Genomic DNA, 24,582 nt, shown 5'->3' on the forward strand with positions numbered 1-24,582 from the left:
AATGGGATATCAGGTGACTGGACCGCTGTTATGACTCATGTGTCTGACACTGATCTTAAATCATATTCAATTAACTGTTTTATATATATTCTCGCTTGATGTCGCCATCGCTAAATGATTGCGTCACATGGCATTTGACTCATTCGCATTCAGGCTAAACAGGCCAGCAGTGTATATGTATGTAAACTCTAATCTTTATATCTGACCCATCCTGTTTTGTGACTGAGTATTTTCATATCTTGACCAGGTCACCCACTCACTTTCATTTCTTTCTACGTACGTTAAATAACATTCACTGTGTTCCATTGTACGTGTTACCTATACAGTCTCGTTATAAGAACACATTGAGTTCTGGTTGCAAAGGTCTTGAGATAATATTGAAACTGTACCAGCGATCATCTTGAACGAAGGTTGGGTAAGTGGCCAGACAAACAACTCACACAATGGCTGATTTTATGACGCGGCTACACGCCCATGGGCAAACCCAGTGTTTCTGTTGGTGTTTGAAACAGCTTGCCCCATTGCGCCCCAGTCGAAACAAACATGTCAACAATAAACTGCCGCGCGGTTAACTCCGACTCTCCATGGTCAACAAAACAATAAACTGCACGTTTTTACATCGGTCTGTAATTAGACTGCTCTGTGTTTTTCAATTCTTGAGGCGGCGTCACACATTGCTTTCGTTGTTGCGCAACCGCTTATTGTTAATCGACATTGACAGCGGCGTCCTATAGACACCGGGCCCAGTTCAGTGACTGCATTAAGCAGTTGGGGTCTGATGCAAGCTAAGCTATTGTTGTAGCCGTGTAGATTAGAATAGTGCCTTAAACGTGACGAAAGATCCACGAAAACGCAAGCAGTATTAGCCCCGCCCAAGGAGTGAAGCGGGTGGGACAAGCCTCACATTGCACGAGTAGCGTCGTCTGCTCGCAGATCGGGTTCTGCTTGAGTTACCACACGACCTCGCGCTAAGCGCAGACGACACCAGGTAGTGGAGAAGGCTGGGCCGTTTCGGAGAAGGTTACTTCGCTCGCTGTCCCTTTCTCAAGGTCCATTCTGTCATATCACAGCACATGATGAATATGTGATAGCCTTCACAACTGAAGTGGCCATTTTCGTGACGAATACTCCGTAACTGTGATACTGGGGCACGCGACAAAAGCACTACCAACAAAATGGATGTAGATTCGTGGATTACAGTGACAATTTTGGTGGATTTAATTGCCCTAGTCTTCCAAATCGGAGCATATGCCTCGCCCATGTGGGCATGGGCCAAGGAGGGCACTAGATTCAGAGGAGTTGCTTTGTGGTACACCGTTAGCTGTGGAGAACCATGCGTCCCAATAAAGGACGCCGAGCTCAACGCGACATTAGGTAAGTCACCAGCCTCTGTCACCAATGCTGCATATGTCAATTCATAAATAACCTTTCTATATGGGTGTTGGACGTATGTGAACGTGTTTTGTATCTGAAAAAATGTCTTCTAGTCGAGGAAACAACGGTCCCACACAAGTACAATCAATATTTGATATTATGTTCGGATGTGAATCGAACAGCTTGTTTAAATGGCGTTGTACAGGTAACCGCTCAATCACTGATACTTTAGAAGGCAATATTGCTGTCTATACTGACCTAGCTGATTATATCCGTGTATACTCGGACGTAATTTTCATATATTGTGCATATCGCGTCGTGAAAGGTGTATAATCATCACAGGTTATGTATGGAGTCGTGCATTGATAACCGTCCATATCTGCATCCTGACACAAACCACGTTAGCTATATCACAAACTTCTTACTAATGATTCCGGCTCTGAATACTGCAGGAATAGTGGCTTCTTTAAATATTTAGCAGCTGTTGTACATTGACATAGCTCTAAACATATTCCATGTTATTAAGTTATATTATCAAGTGTATATAGATTCAGACTGAATTTCAGTTGTTGTACACACTTATTCAGGAAAGGTTTTGTGATCCATCCTCTAACTGCAATTTCTCACGATTTCTTTAGCCAGTTCAATTCACTCAAAAGGCTTTGATTTGGGAATCACTGGAGCGGGTAGGCCGTATGTTTTAAAAATACACGTTTACATGTTATGGTAAACAAGTTTGAAAACTGTTTTTATAGACAAACATACGAGTAATGATCGTGTTGTGAATAGTCGTGACTACCAACCAACTGGGTATACATGTCAACACGTTCTTGCAGTGCCTTATTCTATATAAAGATTATGAGCCATGTTGACAGACAGATGTTGTGATTGATAATTCAGGACATATCTGAGTGGGTTTTTTGTGTTTAACGCCGCTTTTAACAGTATTCCAGTAATATTAAAAGTTATATTGAAATCAACCTTTTCATGTTGAAAGTCGTGGGTGAGTGAGTGAGTTGGGTTTAACGCCGCTTTTAACAGTATTCCAGTTATATCGCATCGTGTCAGCTTAATGTGGGAGGAAAGCCCGAAGTGATGCAGGTCTCAGACGTTTACCACTTCGGTGAAACCCACGAGCACGGTGCGGACAAACCTAGAAACATAATCGGGACGAACCGGGATTCGAACCCACAATCATAAGTTTCTGGCGTGCTCAGGGGACGCAACTCTGCACAGCGAATTGCGGCGCCTTAGACGACTGGGCCACCCATGCCCCCAGGACATATCTGAAGTGTACTTATGTGTGAACGGTATTTGGCCATTTTGACTCTGGGTTTGTGACCATTTTGACTTTTGTTTTGGTCGTTTTTACTTTTGAGGCCGTTTTAACGACAACCCCTCACGGACTAGTGCGATTGTCCCAGTTAATATGAAAACGTCATTTGCAATTGACAATTTGTCTATTATAAGCGGACTAGACATTCGCAGACAGCACACATCTCAATTATTGGCTTCAGATAATAGGATGATGAAATATAAAGGGTGCCTAAATTGAAACGATCAAACGTGTATTGATTAAATTTTAATTACAAACAGCGATGCATCTTGAAACCTAGCCCTAATAGTAACATAAGGACGCCACCTAAAGCTGAAAGGGCCCGAAATTCAACAAGTTCTTGGGATATCTTTAACATTTGGCGAACCGACTTGGGCTATCTGGAAAGGGCCAATTTGCTCTCTGAAAATCACTGTCGAACATGAAACACTATTTCCTCCATCATCTTGTCAAATTTTAAAGTAAAAAATACTTGATTGAGGTTGTATGGTACTCTCAGATAAATAAATCACTTGAAATCAGATTGGGGTTACCTTTAAGATTTTGAAACGATCGTTCGTTCTTATTTTGTTAGAATGACGTTGCTCCTGTTGTGAGACAAGTTATTTTACTGTAAAAAAAACCTTTATAGATTAAATGCGACATGCAGTGACACATACGTTCAAGGTGTAGATAGCCGGTGAGAAGAGTGTGAAGACATACACGGAAGGATATCACAAGTTCGAAGTATTATGTTGGACAGTTTGTCATGGACATGTTGCTGATCCAACAAACAACAGGTAGAGATCGATGGTCGACTTTCAATTAATAAAAGTATAGTGTGCATATTTAATTATTTATAATGCCCTAAATCTCTCCACACTCTCCACACTCTAAAGCATGTTCAAAACGCTACATTAACCCCGGCCAGTGGATCAGTGTGCGCTCGATTTCCATTCTCAGCTCCCTAGGGAGTATAGAACCCAACCTGCATGTTTATAATATACTGATATGTGATCAACATTTTGGGTTACACAAATTGCATCTCCATAAAAAAAAGTCTCAACTCGATTCTGTATTTGCAGAATTACTGCCATATTCATTTCAGTTATGAGCTGTGTCGTGAAGGCGGCCGTAGCAACAACGCTTCATGGCTATGGCTTCTACTGAAAAGGTCTATGCATACATACCTAATATTCGCATACCGTTTCTTTATGCCCAGTGAATGCAGATCTGTTATAAGACTCTATATACAGAGGCGTGCCGGCTTGATGAAAGAAATGTGACCTCGTTGAAAATAAAGTTTGTCATAGCTGTATAGCTGTATATGTCAACGCCTCACTCGGCAATTTTCCAACTCTACATGACGGCAGTGTGTAAATAATCGAATCTGGACCAGACGATCCAGTGATTGACATCATGGGCATCGATCCACGCAACTGGGATACGATGACATGCATCAACCAAGTCAGCGAGCCTGACCACCCGATCCCGTTAGTCTCCTCTTACGACAAGCATAGTCGCCTTTCATGGCAAGCATGCGTTGCTAAAAACCTATTCTACCCCGTATCTGCACGGGGGGCACGGGTGGCCCAGTCGTCTAAGGCGCCGCGATTCGCTGTGCAGAGTTGCGTCCCTTGGGCACGCCAGAAACCTATGATTGTGGGTTCGAGTCCCGGTTCGCCCCGATTATGATTCTAGGTTTGTCAGCACTATATCCGTGCTCGTGGGTTTCACCGAAGTGGTAAACGTCATAGACCTGCATCATTTCGGGCTTTCCTCCCACATTAAGCTGACACGCCGTGATATAACTGGAATACTGTTAAAAGCGGCGTTAAACCCAACTCACTCACTCACTCACTCACCGTATCTTTACGGGTCTGTTCATAAGGAATAGACGTTGCTGTAGTAATGGCAGGGTTAGACACGGATAAAACCTTGAACAGCTTGTTTTCTACCAACTTGCATCAAACGTCAAGTTAACTAGTTCATCTAGTTCTGGTTTTGTGTGTTTTGCCGTATTTTTTTTCCAGTTTCAACAAAAAAATATTTGTAAGAATGAAAACAATTACATTCTGTGATATCACAAACTTCTTACTAATTGCTAATGATTCCGGCTCTGATTGTATTTTCTTTCCAGTTTCAACAAAAAATTATTTGTAAGAATGAAAACAATTACTTTCTGTGATTCACGATACCTATAACATGTCCGAGGCACTATCTTTCTTGCGCTTCTGCTGACTAGAGGAATGCGGGTTTAACTGTTGACTAGACCTGAAGCCACTTTAAACCCACTGAAACTGGATATAGCAATTGTGGAGAAAAATTCTTCAATGACAACTTTACTGCCCTCGCCTCAGTGACTTCAAGATACATAACACCTTACAACACCTATACCCGACCCCTATACCCTACCCCTATGCCCCATGCCAAACCCCCACTACGTGATCACACTACGTGATCACACACACGCACATCCTATACATAGTGAAACCTAACCGTTCACATTCTGAACTTTCAGCCGTGAAATCTGACGAAGCTATTGGATGAACGTTCCGTCCCGTCTCAGTAATGAAGACAACTCAAATATATTACAATATTCAGTTCCTTAAAGCCATCGGATCGTATCTCTGCCGGAACATATCCCTGGTGTCAGATGAAGCAAAATGCCCTCAGCGAAGATATTCATAGGGCTGATCTCTCATTACTCTCCGATGACGTTGGTTCTCTGGTCGCCACACGGTTCAAATGTGAGCTGGACGTTATCCCACCCTGAATCGTAGGGTGGTCGAGTGGTTCATGCCATTATATGTCGCGACCAGAGTTCAATTTCTAGCATAGACTAATGTTCAATTAAGATCCCGATGTTTCGCCACGTTTACAAACGATGTTTACTTTTCATTTTAGTCTTTAGTTGTTTTGCCCTTAACGGAACGTGTCGTTGGCCTTTGTGGTGAAGTGTGCCCTTGTAGAGAAGTATGCCCCTGTGGTGAAGTGTGCCTTTGTGGTGAAGTATGCCCTTGTGGTGAAGTATGCCCTTGTACAGAAGAATGTGTTTGTGGTGAAGTATGCCCTTGTAGAGAAGAATGTCCTTGTGGTGAAGTATGCCCTTGTAGAGAAGAATGTCCTTGTGGTGAAGTATGCCCTTGTGGTGAAGTATGCCCTTGTAGAGAAGAATGTCCTTGTGGTGAAGCGTGCCCTTGTGGTGAAGTATGCCCTTGTGGTGAAGTATGCCCTTGTAGAGAAGAATGTCCTTGTGGTGAAGCGTGCCTTTGTAGAGAAGAATGTCCCTGTAGAGATCAGTCGTAACTTTATAGTTTCCTTAAGTAGACTTAAGTAGTCTTTAGTTGTTTTGCCCTTAACGGAACGTGTCGTTGGCCATTGTGGTGAAGTGTGCCCTTGTGGAGAAGTATGCCCCTGTGGTGAAGTGTGCCTTTGTGGTGAAGTATGCCCTTGTGGTGAAGTATGCCCTTGTACAGAAGAATGTCTTTGTGGTGAAGTATGCCCTTGTAGAGAAGAATGTCCTTGTGGTGAAGTATGCCCTTGTAGAGAAGAATGTCCTTGTGGTGAAGTATGCCCTTGTGGTGAAGTATGCCCTTGTAGAGAAGAATGTCCTTGTGGTGAAGCGTGCCCTTGTAGAGAAGAATGTCCCTGTAGAGATCAGTCGTAACTTTATAGTTTCCTTAAGTAGACTCATCTGAAGTTGAAGAAAAGCCCAGTATTAATGTTACGGTTCTTATATTTCACGAATTGCATTATTTCATAACATTAATAAATATCCAGTGGTCTTCGTATCATTACTCGATATGCATACGTGTGTCCTTAAGCTGACATGTTCCACTGTCGAATCCCCAAGTCGCGCGAATTATTTCCTTGGTCTGTCCGTACTCATTTCACCAAAGAGGTTGGCATCTTTTATCTGCCACAACGTTTGGCTTTCCGTCAAGGCCAAGATAGATTGACATGCTGTAAAAACTGCGTTTAACACTATGTCCCTCGCGGATTCACAACCCATAGGACTTCCACTACGGACGTGTAGATAGCAAATCTGGGGGATAGTGTCAAAATCATCTTAGAAGAATAAATCAGATTACTATTTTGTTCAATGAGTCCCGAATCTCAACTTCACCCCCATCTCTTATTCAAACACCAAGAATTCCAGTTTCTCCCGAGAAACTTATTTAGCACTGAAACATCAGGTGGTTATGAATGTTATATTCTCCTTCCCACGGCACAGACCGACCCTGTATAGGTTATATATAGCAGTAGGTAACCCTACCTGGGCGGAATGTAGGCTAAGCCACTGTGGGTATGTTGGAAAGGCCTTCGGGCGTATCCTCCTTTACAAAGCGATAACGTTGCAATATACCCTATTCATTTGTGTGCATAGCAAACAAATAAATCTTCATAGTGGCTACTATTGTTGTTGGTTTAATGACCACCATGATATTAGGTGTCTGTAAAGATAGGTGCTCAAGTTGCAGTTTAGGGACATGTTTCTACCGACACCTCAGCAGTAAGCTCGGCCTTCACGCCGGCGGATACTGTCGCCAACCGCCAGCAGGACATGCTCATACGTGTTGCGGACACCTGGTGTCATCACTATACATTTGAAAGACCCACACCGTTAAATTCATTAGTATAGGTTTGTGAAATTGTTGCTTCCATTTTGCAGTTGTTTGAATTTCGTTTCTGTTGGCACAGATGCGAATATGTTTATCAATACTGCAGTTTCTACCAGCATAATCGGTGACACTTAAGCAAACAATCACGTGTATACCAAACGTATGAAAAAGAAGAGTAGCACACGTATTACTCAAATGTGTGTTGGTTTGTTGTTTAACGCCTCACTCACCAATATTCAAGCTATATGACGGCGGTCTGTAGATAATCGAGTCTGGACCAGACAATCCAGTGATTGATATCATGAGCATCAATCCACGCAATTAGGATACGATGACATATATCATTCAAGTCAGCGAGCCTGACCACCCGATCCCGTGAGTCGCCTCTTACGAAAAGCGTAGTCACCTTTCATGGCAACATGGGTTGCTGAAGACCTATTCTATCCCGGATCTTTACAGGTCTTAAATGTAACTTGTAGATCGTGTATTTGGCATCGGACACAAACATATCACGTGATTTACAACTAGACATGATATAGATTATCCAGAAAACGAAGTTCTTGTTTTTGTTCAGTACCGACTATTAAACAGTGTATTCATTTACAGTTAGATGTGTATTTAGTCAACATGTATTGACACATGTTGTATGCCACCCGAAAACGGATATATTCACAAGTGTTGCTATGTTTTCTGAAACGGATATACTTAGCTGCATTTTACAACGGGGAGTATTGATAGCATCTATATTGTTCGAGGCCATTTGTGAAAATATTAATCTTAGAAACCTGTCGCTGTAAGTTGCTGAAAATGAAATATTCATATATATAGTCCAGAATAAGCTGGTCTTTCTTCCCTCGTGTCCTTTAGGATACTGGCTTCATCTTACATTTATTCTCTCGGGAAAAGCTTCCTCTCGTTATGAGTGGCTATTGATTTATTCCTCGGTGTCCTAATGTCAACACACATTCGGGTTTATCGACTTGTATGGCTTTTGTTAAGATCGGTACTGGTAAATGGCTATAATCGATAACAATCCGTAATGGGTGGAAGATAGTATAAGCCTTTAGTGAAGTAGACCGGGGTGATATTGAATGTCGTGATGTCTTAAAAGAAGTGGTCAGGGTAACAATACGGAAGGCACGAACTTGGTTCTGTTTTTAGGGTAAATGAAGTACGACTACCCTTAAAGGAGCAGTTTACTCGGCAGAAATGACAGCCCGGCTAGTCATTTAAAGACAATATCTCAGTTTCACGCATGATCCTTATGGAGTGAGTGAGTGAGTACGGTTTTACGCCGCTTTTAGCAATATTCCAGCAATATCACGGCGGGGGACACCATAAATGGGCTTCACACATTGTACCCATGTCGGGAATCGAACCCTGGTCTTCGGCGTGACGAGCGAACGCTTTAACCACCCGGCTACCCGACCGCCCCTGATCCTTATGGAGACCGTATCATGACTTACAATTTGCTCATAACTATATATATTACAGTCCGTAATTACAAATTACCATCACAGACAGCTGTTATTTATGGAGCAATAATAACTGACGCAACCAGTGATACTGGGATATGTAACTACACATGGATGGCAGCCATATATCGAAGCCTATAACTCCCAGGTAATGAGGTTGATACGGCCGCTATTGTATGTGACGAGAATAAGTTGACAGTGTTCATGCTGCTGGATATCACAGGATGGTATGCAGGTGAATAGTTGCATAATACCGAATTGATTTTATTGGCATTTATAAGTTAGAAGAACTTGAATACATGACACTACAGTGTGTGCGTGTGCGTGTGCGTGTGCGTGTGCGTGTGTATATGTGTATATGCGTGTGCCTGTATGTATTTACGTGCTTGTGTGTATGTGCGTGTTTGGTCAAGTGCGGGAATGTATGTGTGGGAATGCGTAATGTATTTGTGTGTCCGTGCGTGCGTTTGTGTGTGTGTGCGCGTGTGTGTGTCTGTGCGTGTGTATATGTGTATATGCGTGTGCCTGTATGTATTTACGTGCTTGTGTGTATGTGCGTGTTTGGTCAAGTGCGGGAATGTATGTGTATGTGTGTGAATGCGTATGTATTTGTGTGTCCGTGTGTCCGTGCGTGCGCGCGCGTGTGTGTGTGTGTGTGTGTGTGTGTGTGTATGTGTGTGTTAACGGTAGACCGTTGTGGTCAGTGTTGCGCTTGACGAACTACCTATGACTCAAACTCACGCAAACACACTTGATACTGGTAGTAATACCTAAGACTCTTAGTCTCTGAAACTATACCATCTTCATAGAAACAAGTAACTACATTTAAACTGAAAAAGAGCCCCAGTGAGATTGACGATTTTGAGCCTGTGGAAAATCTAGACTTGTTTCATTTAGCGCTATATAAATGCAGTAATGGAAAATAATATGGTTTAGAGACTCTGAGACAGACTAGTAATACCAGAATATCAATATGACTGTATAATTCGATTTTAATGTAATTGTGTAATAAATACTAGTATTGATGATTTGTACATACAGTATCATAACTTCTGTTATGAATCACGTCTCTGTCAGTGGCAATATATCCTAGTCTGGTTGCGATCTGTCCCAAATCTCTTTGAAATGTTCAAGTTACTGTTTATGATGTGATATACAGACACTTAATATCAACAGTGAAAGGCAAAAGGTAATGCTTTCTACAAATTATGAGTATAGCCAAAGCCGCCTCTATGAAATAGTTATAAAAGTACCCGAATCAACTGGATGTAAAGCAATAAAACTTGTTTATAGAAATACCATTGTCAGTGGCTGCGGATCTTCACGGGTTACCCGTGTATACATGCCCATAATCACCGTCAGGCTGTTTCAATTAATCCAGCAGCTTATGTTCAAATATTTTCCCACGGATTAAGAACATTCCGTTTATGAACTACAGTAGTGGATTAAGACATGTTCAACCAGTTTCATTTTCATTTTCACTCCACCTGACGTGTGAATTGCACGCAGGGAAACTACAATGGACTCCAAGTCAACTAGGTATGTGGGCTAACTGATGTTTACACAATAGTCTACAGGTTACAGCCACGCCCTAGCTGGGGGCACGACGTGGAGCTATTGTGTCGGACCCAGAGGCGATCTTTGACTCACTCCATTCGCTATTCACACCTGCTGGACAAATTAGGTCTATTGGGAATGACGGCTTTAAATGGTCATTGTTATCTGTATAAACATTTTGGCACAGAAGCAATATCCCCGGATTATCCTAGGTAATTTCTGGGTATAAAGTCACACAAAACAGAATGACGATCACCCCCGTGACAAATCGGCCTGTAACGTTAAACCAACACATACGGCTAACAAGCGTATTGTGAGGTGACACAAGAACAATGTTTTGACTGGATAAAGGAATGTCAATATTGTTATACTACCCATGATAAGGTTCAACGGGAGTCTGTTTAGGACGGGTTTTTTGTGTGTTGTTTTTTGTGAGTATAAAATATGTTATCTTCAGCAGACGTTTTTTTTATGTTGGCAACAAATTAATGACGATATTATTGACTTTTTGAACTCTTTTAATTTTTCACTGTGTCGTTTTATTAACGAAGTGGCCGCCTCCGTGGTGGAGCGTCCGCCCTGAGAGCGGAAGGTCCGGGGTTCGAACCCCGGCCGCGTCACACCAATAGACGTTAAAAGATTGTACTTGTTGTTAACCTGTCTGGCGGTCGGCATTAAGGGGCTGAACAAGGACTGGTCGGCTCGGAGTGAGTATACTGTCTGAGTGGGGTATTCATGTTAAACTGTGGCATGATATCTCAGTTTGCTGGCACTATAAAATCGGCATATATCCGGACAAGTACAATCACTCGCGCGCACGCACGCACACGCACACGCACACACACACACACACACACACACACACACACACACATACATACATATACACGTCGCTAAGTACAAAGATCTTGGACGCGACTTTATTTCATGTTTCTAATGGCGGGCACTGGGGTCCAAGTATGATAGTGGGTTCGAATCCCGGTTCACCCTGATTATTTCCAGGTTTGTCAGCACCACACCCGTGCTCGTGTGTTTCACCATAGTGGTAAACATCTGAGACCGACCTCCCTTCAGGATTAAAAGCGGCGTTAAACCCAACTCGCTCACCATGCTCCTGTTTCTAACCTTGCACCCCCTGCACCGAACCTCACGTGCACGGTCATGTTACAGATGCCATAGCCAATTTCTGATAGCTGCGTGAAAAGCCTGAATGCATTGGTATCACGCTTACCTAGCGGTAATGTAATTACTTTCTACTACCTCGTAATTGTCAAAACATTGCCACTGTGCTGCCTTTGTACCAGCCTATGCAGGATGAATATTGATTTCTTATTAATCTATTTGACAGAGCGAGATTGACAACGGTTATATTAAACTATCATGGTTAACACTTAGGTCATCAATATTAACAAATTGAATATCATCGATTAACACTATGGTTAGTTTCGTTCTAACATGTTATTATATTAAAGTTGTATATACATACCGTTGATGGTATTTCTCCACATTTAATCTTTTGCCTCATTCTAAAACTTCCTCTAGGGAAGTGTTTTATTAAAGAGAGCAAATGATATTCCAACCAAACTGCGACACCAGTGATATTGCTTTTCAGCCGCACCTTACATTATGCAGATCTCCCATGGAGACACAACAGTCAGTTTCAGTTTAACATTCCGACACGTTCCGGAAGCATTCGTGACTCCGCAAGCAGTTCATGCATATTTTTACGGGAGCTAATCTCACACTAGGTATGGACGAATATCTGGAGTGAAGTATCTTTGTTTTGTTTTTGTTTTTGTTTGTTGTTTAATGCCGCACTCCACAATATTCCAGCTGTATGAAGGCGGTCTGTAAATAATCGAGTCTGGACCAAACAGTCCAGTGAGTGACATCATGAACATGAATCCAAGCTATTGAGATACGATGACATTCAGCAACCAAGTCAGCGAGCCTGAAGTTGTAAACGTCTAAGACCCGCATTAGGTCGGGCATTCCTCCAACATTACACTGACAGACTGTGATACTTAAGTACTGTTCAAAGTGAAACCCAACTCTAAGACACCCGGGGGCGGTCGGGTAGCCTAGTGGTTAAAGCGTTCGCTCGTCACGCCGAAGAACCGGGTTCGATTCCCGACATGGGCACAATGTGTGGAGCCCATTTCTGGTGTCCCCCGCCGTGATATTGCTGGAATATTGCTAGAAGCGGCGTAAAACCGTACTCACTCACTCTAAGACACCCGCTGCTCGTAGCTGTCGATAAAATTTTTTGTTTATACGGTCAATAGCTGTGGTTATGAAGTCAGCAGAAACAATATTGAACTAAGTCTGTCCATTAATATACTTGTATTAATGTTGCACACCTGGACTGTTTTATTTCATAATTCATATGTTTTATCATTTCACTTCTAAACAACCAAACCTACTTCTGTTTAACCAGAAAGGTCATCACATTGGAATGTTAGATTTTGGGAAGATCGCTTGTAGAGATATCTATTCCATTTTGACTCAAGATAACGATCAACTTATGTAATCCTTCAGATGCAATGTCATCGCTTCGACACCGATAATACCGTCTGACTTGTCATCGCACGAGAATAATATTGACTTGTCAGTCTTAACGCTGACGGAACGTGACCTGTGTTTGGTCTATGTTACCACTTGCGTTCTGCGGTACTGTTCACATAAAGTAGAACAGTAGGTCCCCAGCAACCAATGCTTGTCATTATGGATCAGGTGGTCAGGCTAGCTGCTGTCGACTAACACCGACGGCGTGGATCGTTGTCAATATCAATCACTGGATTGTCTGGTCAGTTGTTTACAACTTGACGTCATTGAGCTCTAATATTGCTGTGTAAACATCAAAGAGTCTTTGATATGTGTGAATTGAAGTCGACAGAGTTACCTAACTTTGTTTGTTTGTTGTTTAACGCCACACTCAACAATGGTCCAGCTATATGACGGCGGTCTGTAAATAATCGAGTCTGGATCTGACAATCCAGTGATTTGCATTATGAGCATCGATCCTCGCAATTGGGATACGATGACATGTATCAACCAAGTCAGCGAGCCTGACCACCCGATACTGTCAGTCACCTTACGGCAAGCATGGGCTGCTGAAGACCTATTCTCTACCCGGATCAGCAATGAGTCCAGATAACAAACGTTTGAAATACTGTTTTATCTCTTGTATTTTTTTAACAGCTCAAGAGTGATGTATGTGGCACTCGTGTAGGGGTCGAAGTGCTAACGTTGCTTTGATAACCCTTACGTCTCAACTTTCTTATCAGCACAGAGACGACCTTTCCCTCATACATAAAACAGGCGATAAATCAGGAACACTACGCCATATATTATTACCAGTGAAGTCAATACGGAAATACAATAACAACACAAATACAATCGGTTTCAATGCGTAATTTTGATTTTATTCTTTGATTTTTCTATGCCATTTATTATGCATTCACGGTTCATTATTGTAGCAAACTAAACATGTCTACATCTGGAAGTTGTATAGGTGATCGTGTATACAAGTGCAAACGAAGAACAGTGTCACATTCTCACGTCGTGATATGTGCTCAACAACAGAAACACTACAAACGCACTTGTATAACCTGTGATCACAGACTGCATCTACCTTTCCAAAAAATGCATCTAATGATGGGACTGATCTCTGGCTAAAATCACAGTCTGTTATTTAACACGAGTGTGTTTAGTGCAGGTGACAGGATCACGGCAGTGGCTCTTGGGACAATGACACGTGACTCGAAATCTACGTTATGAATGCCTCCTATTAAAAACGCACGTGTTCATCATTATTTACAGATATATGACTCTTGCTTTACAAAATGTGTATATATGGGTCCCATATATAATACTTGAGATTATTTAGACTTCCCCCACGCCCTGTGAGCATTTAGCGACTAGTCTTGACACAATACACTTATTTATTGGCATGGAACGCGGAAGACGCGATGCATGTTATCACGACTGCGGTGCAGTTTCACTTGGTTTGCATGTTTATCTTGCACAGCACAACATTATATCTTGTGCTTGAGGTCAGAGGTCAAGGAAATTCACTTATGTACGCCATAATGGTCATATCATCGCGTGATGCCAAACCGGATTTCGGAGTGACACAAAGAGCAAACGACTGGTGGTGATATATTATGTCGTAATTGTACTGTCATTATTGAAATATATCCATTATAAACTATGCACATGTATGCCATTGTCGGGTAACCGCGTGACGATATTTAAGATGCGAATTGCATTCCATTTGTTAAAGAAAGGTGAATAAAATACGTTTACATCAAAGTCAGTGAAACGTGCGCTCTGATTGATTATACTACACCCTAGGGAAATGAGGCTTGCTCATAAACTGATACATGTCGGGGGCGGCTACCGTAGAATGTGTAGCTGTGGGACGGGCACCTGCCTGCTGCGTATAGAGAGAGGTGCTACTACCGACCGAGTCGTGGTTTGACTGCAGCAACAATGGTTATGTCGTCGCCAACTGCGCTTGACATGACTATTATATGTATTTACTTTAACAAGGAGCACATTTGCAACCTGTTTGTTAAACTGAAATGTCAACTTGCCACTATATTGTGTGTAACAATGGGTATTTTTTCATGTTCATAATTGTTGTACAGGGTCAGCGGAGAATGTTATTTTAGGTAGTTTTGTGAGACTATCACGTGACGATTGCGTAGATGTGTTTGGGTGGGTGTTTTTAGGGATAGTGGCTGAAGGTGATACGAGATACTTGACTAAAGGGGTAATTTGAATACATGTACAGTTCGTTCAGTGCGTTTTGAATGAATAGTTACAAACCTTTCCTACCTTCTCATGAAAGTTGTACGTTTTATGTCACTGTAAGGGTTCGCTGCGAGGCACACACCCCTCCATTGACAACCCAATCTAAAAGCTTAGTACGTTCGCCGTACATACCCTCCATAGGCAATTGATGACGGCATAACTTGCTTGTTGAATGGGCAAATATGAACGATATTTCAATACCAGCTCAAATGTTGGCCATCGATGGCACTTGAACTGCAAGGCGATAGTTCTCAAATGAGATCAGTTTAGTCCATCTATTCAGCAAGAAATAATTTCATTGGCTTTCGTGTTAGCAAAGGAAAGCAGGGTGGCCCAGTCGTCTAGGTCCCCGCAATTGGCCGTGTTGAAGCAGGATCGTGGGTTCCTTTCAAGATCCGACTTGATTGTATCTAGGTTTGCAGGAACCGTTCCCGTGTTCGTAGATTACCGACGTAAACGCCTGAGACCCGCATCACTTTAGGCTTTTTCCGTTATTAAAATGACACATCGTGATACAACTGGAATTCTGTTCTAAGCTGTATTAAGCTGTGGTTCTCCAGTTGGTATGCATAACGCCCCCCCCCCCCCCCCCCCCCCCCCCCCCCCCCCGGGATATTAGCGCTAATATTGACCATCCCGCACACGTACTGACGGCCTTCCAACAGTGCTGACATTTGCCTGAAGCATAGAAGTAAAATAACTTAGTTTCATTTTGATTGAAGTCCAGGTTTCTGTCTCTGCTAATACAATAACCATTGTAACTGCAAATGAAAGTATTTGAAGCATAATTAACTCTGGTGGGAGTCCTGTTTACATTAGTGTTTCTTAAAGACGCAGTGAGGTGTAAGTATTAACCTACATTGACGTCAACAATGAGCAATGGCACCTGTGTTAATGTTGACATGCTGGACGCCGGAGTCACGCTCGTAACTACACGGTCAGGTGGGTCAGTATAGGAACCTCGTTTCATCACCTACAGTTCTTTGACAGATGCTACTTTTATCTTGGGAGGTAAAAGTTCAAGCAAATCCCACCGTTTTCTAATTTATGCCGGCTTAACGCTTTGTGATATCAACCTGTCGGGCTGGTTTGACTTGCCGGGACAAACATCAGGGATGTTTAATCTCGCCGGACTCGGTGACCAAGGGTCAGATGACGAGATCCAGCGGACACACGGGAACGGCCACAAGCAGGGCTCGTTATCTCTCGTGGTTCGGGTTTCATTTAGTAGACACCCACTTATGTTCAAATTTCGAAACTGTGAAACTGTTTAAGGTACCCTAAGGTTATACTGAGACGATTTCCCTGGAGTTTCTTTGCATGCGATACAAGTTGATGCGATTCTAGTATCGTGTCGTTAATCATTGCAAAACTATATTTAACTTGATTAACGACGCGTTATATAATAAACTTGAATTGTAAAATGCCATCCCGCTGGTGTTTCCTGGAGTCATTTAAGTTAACAAAATATGTTTAAATTTCAATCTCATCAAAATAGTTTTGAGTGTCGAGTAGTTGTGTATTGTCGTGACATTTGGTGAAGACACGTGTTATGTAGTCCCAAGCATGTCTATACCCCCCCCCCCCCCCCCCCCGCACATTGATGTTACAGTCTCTGATCCAGGCTGGGTTGGCGAAAGTTGTTCGCGGTGTCAAAACTAAACACCTAGAAACGATAACAATAGACGTTGGGCGTTAGCTGTCGGAGTCAGAGATAGGGTTAGGGCGGGTACCCATCGTCGAGCTACCCTTGTTGACGTCGGGTGTGACATAGAGGGGTCACGGACGGGGTGATACTGTGGGCGTTGTATTGAATGTTGACTAGTACGTGTGGGGGTCATGGGAGGGGTGATTGCTCTTTCGAGGCGCGGGGGTCACTCCGATCGTGATAACACGAGTGAACGCAACGCTTTTGTGGACGTTAAAAGATGGGAGAACGGAATCACATGGCTTTTTATGATGTTGGTATCGTTTAAGAGCAACTTCTTGCTCGTTCATCAAGTTGACATTGATGGGAAAGATGATTGAGTTTGATCCTTCTCTGTTTTTAGAAATATGCTTAAGCTATCCCAGCGGGGTCACCAAAAAGTGTTGACATTGTCACACTTGAGTACACATTGAAAACTAGTACCTACTTTTTTATAAAGCCTATATCAAGCTGGCACGCCGTGATATAACTGGAATATTGTTCAAAGCGAGGTTAAACCTAGCCCACTCACTCTTAACCCACGTGCCTGGGACGATGAGCAAACGCTTAACACACGAGCGCCCGTCGGGTAGATACTGAACAAAAAGCTGCCATTACCGAAGTGTCATGCTTTCCACTTCATCTGTATACGGGGCGGTCGGGTAGCCTAGTGGTTAAAGCGTTCGCTCGTCACGCCGAAGACCCGGGTTCGATTCCCGACATGGGTACAATGTGTGAAGCCCATTTCTGGTGTCCCCCGCCGTGATATTGCTGGAATATTGCTAGAAGCGGCGTAAAACCATACTCACTCACTCACTCATCTGTATACAGTCGTGGCTATCATCACGACAGGTCCAAAATTACTTTTATCAGTGGGTCCTGTGAAGATCCGGGTACAGAATAGGTCTCTAGCAACCAATACTTGCTGTAAAAGGCGACTATGCTCGTCGTAAGACTGACAGGATCGGCTCGCTGACTTGGTTGATGCATGTCATCGTACCCCAGTTGCGTCGATCGATGCTCATGATGTCAATCAATGGATTGTCTGTCCAGACTCGATTATTTACAGACCGCCGTCATTTAGCTGGAATATTGATTCATTTAGCTGAGTGCGGCGTTGAACAACCAACAAACAAACACATATATCAATGGAGAAAATGAAACGCGTTCGTGGTCTGACAATGGCTTACAGTCATGGTGCCCTGAGGCCTGGTCAGTTAACCTGGGGTCGGGCCGCGGACAGGTTACTTGCAGATCAGGTTTTCGCGATAGAGTGTCTGGTAGCTTCACATCACGAATGACACAAGTTTACGAATGCTTTCATTCTATTTGCCTTTGCCAGAGTGGTTTGCCTTTGGTGTTAAGTAACATGTGTAATCCTAGGATCTGGTTCGCTTTAGTTGGTTAGAAGTTGGTTGGACCTGTCTCACATCCCCGCTATTCTAGACTATACCCACCTAATGTCGGGATAGTCTTCACTGCCTGATACACCAAGGCGTATTTATTAGTGAACTAGTACCACGGACCTAGGTAATCATACCGGTGACTCCATACGTGATTTGGTTGGTTAGTTGGTTTGTTGTTTAACGCCGCACTCAGCAATATTCCAGCCATATGACTGCGGTCTGTAAAATAATCGATTCTGGACCAGACAATCCAGTGATTGACACCGATCCACGCAATTGGGATCGATGACATGTATCAACCACGTCAGCGAGCCTGACCACCCGATCCCGTTAGTCGCCTTTTACGGCAAGTATGGGTTGCTGAAGACCTATTCTACCCCGGAATCTTCACGGGTCACTGGATAAGTGAAGTGATAAGGTTCCATTAAATAAGTATATGTTCGTTCTTCGGAATCATCTTAGGTTTGTCTCCTAAAAAATATATACACAATGGTCATTTACCAGCTTGATAAACCCGGATGTCACAACTCAATGAACATTTGTCGAAGAAGTTATAAATTGTCCTCTGTCTCACAATTTAAACCTTAATTTCACACAAGTCGAGGACTACAGTTTTAATTTATGATTTCGACGAGTGAATACATTAAAACTGTGAGTAATGAAGACGATTGTGACATGTTGTCTTCTTTGAAGTAATTTGTTAACATTAATTTTGCATTTATTACACATTGATTAATCATAAGAATAAAAATTGTAAGGTTTTGTTTCACAGGACGGTTAAATGTGGCCAGGTAGATAGGTGGCCTAGTGGTATAAGACCGTTTAGGAGAGTTGCAGAGTTGTGCCCCTTGGTGTCAGCATTCACTGGTTGTGTTTCGAATCTCCTAACGCTCCTTAGTTGTGGTTTTGTCAAAGAGGTAAACGCCTAAGCTTTGTGTCTCATGACTTGCCTCCCACATACGAAAGCTACAACCATGGCTGAAATATATATGTTTAAAGTAGCGCTAAACCCCAACTGACTCATTGATTCTCATTGTAAACAGTACTGTCATACACGCGAGCGTTGACTTCATGATGTATGTACTGTTACCTCCAGTCCTCACATTCCATAGATAATGATAATGCATCAACGCGCTATATACAGGTAAAGCCACACCTGTGGTAATGCCGAATAACATTTTGAGGTCGGAGACACGTGGCAGATACGTACCACATGGTAGCTTACAGTTACAACCAAGGGCCGACCCAACATTTTTAAATGGGAGGGGTCAAACATATCAAAAAGCCCTCTGAAATAATTTTACTGCCTACAACAAACTACATTTGGTTTTCAAAAGGGTGGAAGGAGGTCCGGACCGCCTGGATCCGTCGGACCCCACTTCTGGATCCGCCAGTGATAGCGCGGCTCTGGCCATCAAACGATGGATGTCCCTTTTCCAACACGGGTGACCGATATTTCTACCACATTGAACGATAAGTTTTAATGATGAAAATGTAAATGACTTTCTGTGAGGTACACACCACCTACGAAGAGGTTTAGAGGCAAAACTGATATATGTTGTTTATTAGTTCAAAATCAACAGGTTAAGTTTTACTAAACAAATTATTAGGATCACACCTGGCTGAAGATGACTATTTTTATCCTAGCTAAAGTTGAGAAGTACATGTTTCAAACACAGGTGTGGCTATGGTGTAATTTTCCCACGTGAATGAACATGATCTGGGAGTGTTTGTAGCCTTAAACATTTAGGTAAAACACTTGAATGACATGTGAATTAAAGATGTGAACAGGGCGTGTTAAACATTCTATAAATCGTTGAAAAGTTCATCATACCTGTATAAATCTAATAATCTAACTGTAAACATCACCAAGTGACATACCCTAAACTCATCGGACAAAACAACGCCCTGCATTAGTACACGTCACCGGGACCGCCTCCGGAGAGCGGAAGGTCCGGTGTTCGATCCCCGGCCGCGTCATACCAAAAGACGTTAAAAGATGGTATTTGTTGTTACCCTGTCTAACGCTCGGCATAAAGGGGCTAAAACAAGGACTGGTCGGCTCGGAGTCAGTATACTGTGTCTGAGTGGGGTATTCATGTTAAACTGCGGCATGGTATCTCAGTGAGCTAGCACTATAAATCGGCATCAGTCCGGACTAGTACAAGCAGCCACACAAACACACACACGTACATGCACGTCGCTATATTAGTGCAATAATCTTGGACGCGACGTTAAACCCAAATTTCACCTCACCTCACACGTCACCGCCATCGGAGAGGCTGTTCTATACTGAAAAGAATCAACTGAGCATCACAGCTTTAGCCGGTAAAGGAATGGTTTATTTCCAACCTATGAGAAGAAAAACAGTAAAATCTGCATTGTCATTGTTTAGAGGTCGGTAAAGGCGGGGGTATTACTCGCATGGCCAGCCACAGGTGACTCCCATCACCGGCCCCAAGAGTTAATGGATGAATGTATGTCATGGTCGCTCAGGCGAGAGTAACAACTACATTCCTAGATTGTTCAGATAACAGATTTTTATACGAAAATGAACCTGGGTTATTTTGCTTCTGGGAAATTATGTATTCAATTTGGAAAGTCATTGTGGCGAGATGGTATCATTGAAGCAAGTGACTATGTCTCCGAGGCTTCAAGCTGTCATGATTGTGTTGGTACGATCACTCGGGATCGAGTGGAGATATATTCTAATACTGCAGTACAAGGGCGCCTGTCAAGGGTGGAACATTCATTCAGCCCATACTCCCACTGACAAGCTCACAGTTAAGTGAATACATGTATAAACAGGACAATAAAAGAGAACAACTAGCAACATCTGACTTGTAAAATCTGTTTTTGAAAAAAAAACATACCTTAACGCAACAGTGAATATGCTGTTAAAGAACGTTACCCGGCGTCACACGTCTAGCATGCAAAACGTACGCACGGGACTGAAAACCAGCCTACCACGTGAAACCCCGTGGGTCATACTTCCAGCACCCTATTCTTGTAGTTGACCGATGAGGTTCAGGTGGGAAAAGACTTGCACACGTCTCTAAGGAAATGATTATTAGTTAAAATCGTAATTCCTAGATTATCATTTATGTAATTAATAAGAACACGTTGTCTCTATATACGACTGGCATTCTCCCGATTATAAGGATAGATTAATTAACTCTACATCCATGCGCTTATCATCCAGTATGGCCTTGGAGTTAAGCTAGGGTAGGTGGAACGTGTGACTTGGCTGATTTTGTGTCTTCGCACGCCGACGATGTGGCTCGTTGCTCATGCTATCACCCACTACCTGGCGCAACCCATGCTTGCCATAAGAAGCGGCTGTGCTTGTCGTATATTATAAGGGTGGCCAGACTCGTTGAGTTGGTTGATGCATGTCACTATATCCCAATTGTGTCGATCGATGCTCATGATCCAGACTCGATTATTTCCAGCTCGCCGTCATATGGTTGGAATATTTCTGAGTGCAGCGTTGAACAACAAACACTCACTCATTTATGGAAATGGTATTTACTAAGTTGAGAACAAAACCAGTCCGCGGCCGAGGATGGAGTGAGTATGATGTGCGCGCGCTACCACCACCCATCCACAATGAGGGAATAGGTTTCAGGAAACTGACAGAACATTCACAAAGTAGAGGAGTGTACAAAATTAAATCTAGCGTGCTTGTTACTGAACCGCACCCCTTCCGAACATCATCGTACACTGGTTAAGCAACCCATATTAAGAATGTTTGCATTATTAAGGTACGAGCGTATTTCGGTAGGGTGTTAGTGTTGGACTTTCCATTTAGATTACGCAGCGTTATTTGACGGCTCCAGGCGACGAATCAGTTGTCCTTATTACGTGGATTGCATAGTTTCCTTGCTTTGTGTGTCAACTGCATTCAAATTATTTAACACACCCTTGCCTAAACGACTGAGATCAGACACGTTTCGGAAATAAGTTGACAAAGGAATCTCAGATTTGATCATGGATTTCAATATATATGGAGTACAATCTACAACTATCATATAAGCAACAAACAGCCAACTTCTAGTTGGGCTTTTTTATATGAAGACTAGATATTGTTTCAGCTTCGGCGGAAAAACCAGATGTATTTTCATTGAAACTATGAACCTAAATATTTATTATTTTGAACTGCTTCTTGCAACAATGTATTTTTGGGGCAGACCCAAATCATTTCAACAGTTTGAAGCATGTGCATATGTACACTGAGAGTGTTTGTGTTCTCAGTTTAGTTGTTCGCTACAATACCAGCGTCATGTGACATTGCAAACATTAAGCATAATGCCATTATGCGCGTTTAATCGTCAGTGTCCATTCAGTACTCATTCATCAGGTGACCTCCAGTCCTGACTTGCTGTGCACAGATGGGGGCACGAGTGGCCCAGTCGTCTGAGTCGCCGCGATTCGCTGTGCAGAGTTGCGTCCCTTGGGCACGCCAGAAACCTATGATTGTGGGTTCGAATCCCGGTTGCCCCGATTATGTTTCTAGGTTTGTCAGCACCATACCCGTGCTCGTTGGTTTCACCGAAGTGGTAAACGTTTGAGACCTGCATCACTTCCAGCTTTCCTCCCACATTAAGCTGACAAGCAGCGAAATAACTTGAATACTGTTAAAAGCGGCGTTAAACCCAACTCACTCACTAATGTACATAGACAAAGATAATGCACCAACGCGCTATATACAGGTAAAGCTACTCCTGTGGTATGAGAGCTGAGACTTGTGGCAGATACGTACCACCCTGTAGGTTACAGTTACAGCGCCGCTCTGGTCGTCAACCGACGGGTGTCCCTTTTCCAATTCGCATGACCTATATTTCTACCACATGGAACGTTAAGATTTAATGATGGAATTGTAAATGGCTTTCTGTGAGGTCCATACCACCAACGAAGACGTTTTGATGAAAAATATATGTCTTTTATTGGTTCAAAATCAACAGATTCATTTATATACTACTCAACATTCGCTAAGGACCACACCTCACTTAGGATGGCTACCTTGGTCTTAGCAAATGTTGGGTAGTGCATGTTTCAAACACAGAGGTGACTAGGATGATTCTTTCCCACCTGAATGATGAAGGAGTAAATATATACTCAGTAACGCTGTTCCTCATAATGAAGAAGTTAACATCCATACATTCTCTATCTTATATTTGTGTGGCAAAAATTTATGAACCATTTTATATACCTAACAAATGTCAATGTACTATAGCTTACAGAGTTAAATAGAGAACGGGACAAAAGGCGCATGTGAACCTTTTGACGGAGACGTGGCCCGAGCGCTACAGTCTGTTGTCTTCCATGCCATGTACTGGATTTGTTGTTATGATGGATGAGTGTCATGCTGTCCCCGACCCCATTAAAGGTGAAATACACACCTTTTTTCCAACTGTGATGGTTCAGACGTCACCGACACCCTAGCTGTCTTTGCTCATGCAACGAAATAAATCACCTGGTTCAAGTTGCAAATGTTGAGTGCACCTGTCCCAAAAGTCCCTTTCTTTACATATTCCTTTAAACCATGTTAGTGTGTAGTTTTTAAAAGGTTTTTTTTTCAAGTTTTTTTCTTCTGAATTAGCACCAAAAGTAGAATAATTTGAATAATTTATACGTTTGTTTGTTTGTTGTTTAACGACGCTCTCGGCAATATTCTAGCCATATGACGGCGGTCTGTTAATAATCTAGTCTGGACCAGAAAATCCAGTGATTGACATCCTGAACATCAATCCACGCAGTTGGGATACGATGACATGCATCAACATGCCTTACCACCCAATTCCGTTAGTCGCCTCTTACGACAAGCATAGTCGCCTCTTACGACAAGCATAGTCGCCTCTTACGGCAAGCATGGGTTGCTGAAGACCTACTCTACCCCGGATCTTCACGGGTCTGGGGGAGTAGTGTGCGGTGTTGGAGGAGTTGTGGTAGGGGTTTTGGAGGAATTGTGTGCAGCTTTGGAGGCAAGCGTGTGTTGCTGAAGCCCTATTCTACCCCTGATCTTCACGGGTCTGGGGGAATTGTGTGCAGTGTTGGGGGAATAGTGTGCAGTGTTGGAGGAATTGTGGTAGGGGATTTGGAGGAATCGTGTGCAGCGTTGGGAGGCAAGCGTGGGTTGCTTAAGACCTATTCTACCATTTATATGTAGTTCTGATACGCTTTCAAATTCGGCTTTGTGTAAGCTTTGGCCCTTGCATATATACGCCTGTGTGTAATGTATGTTCATATGCGTGCCATTCGAGGACCGTCTCTATAGTTTCCACATTCACGTCACACACACAAACCCCCATACAGCTATACACAA

At 42.8% G+C, this 24,582-nt stretch overlaps 1 protein-coding gene across 1 annotated transcript in view; it reads left to right on the plus strand.

The window, feature by feature from the left end:
• The first annotated feature begins 739 nt into the window (after positions 1-739).
• Positions 740-24,582, plus strand: part of LOC124131647 — a 32,163-nt gene continuing 8,320 nt past the window's right edge. The window contains exon 1 of the mRNA XM_046495072.2: positions 740-1,374. Within this exon, the coding sequence (XP_046351028.1) occupies positions 1,176-1,374 (199 nt within the window). The 5' untranslated portion in view covers positions 740-1,175. The remainder of the gene's footprint in view (positions 1,375-24,582) is intronic.

The sequence above is a fragment of the Haliotis rufescens genome, unplaced genomic scaffold (genome assembly GCF_023055435.1).
Source record: "Haliotis rufescens isolate VD_foot unplaced genomic scaffold, xgHalRufe1.0.p SCAF_20, whole genome shotgun sequence".
Lineage (NCBI taxonomy): Eukaryota > Metazoa > Mollusca > Gastropoda > Lepetellida > Haliotidae > Haliotis > Haliotis rufescens.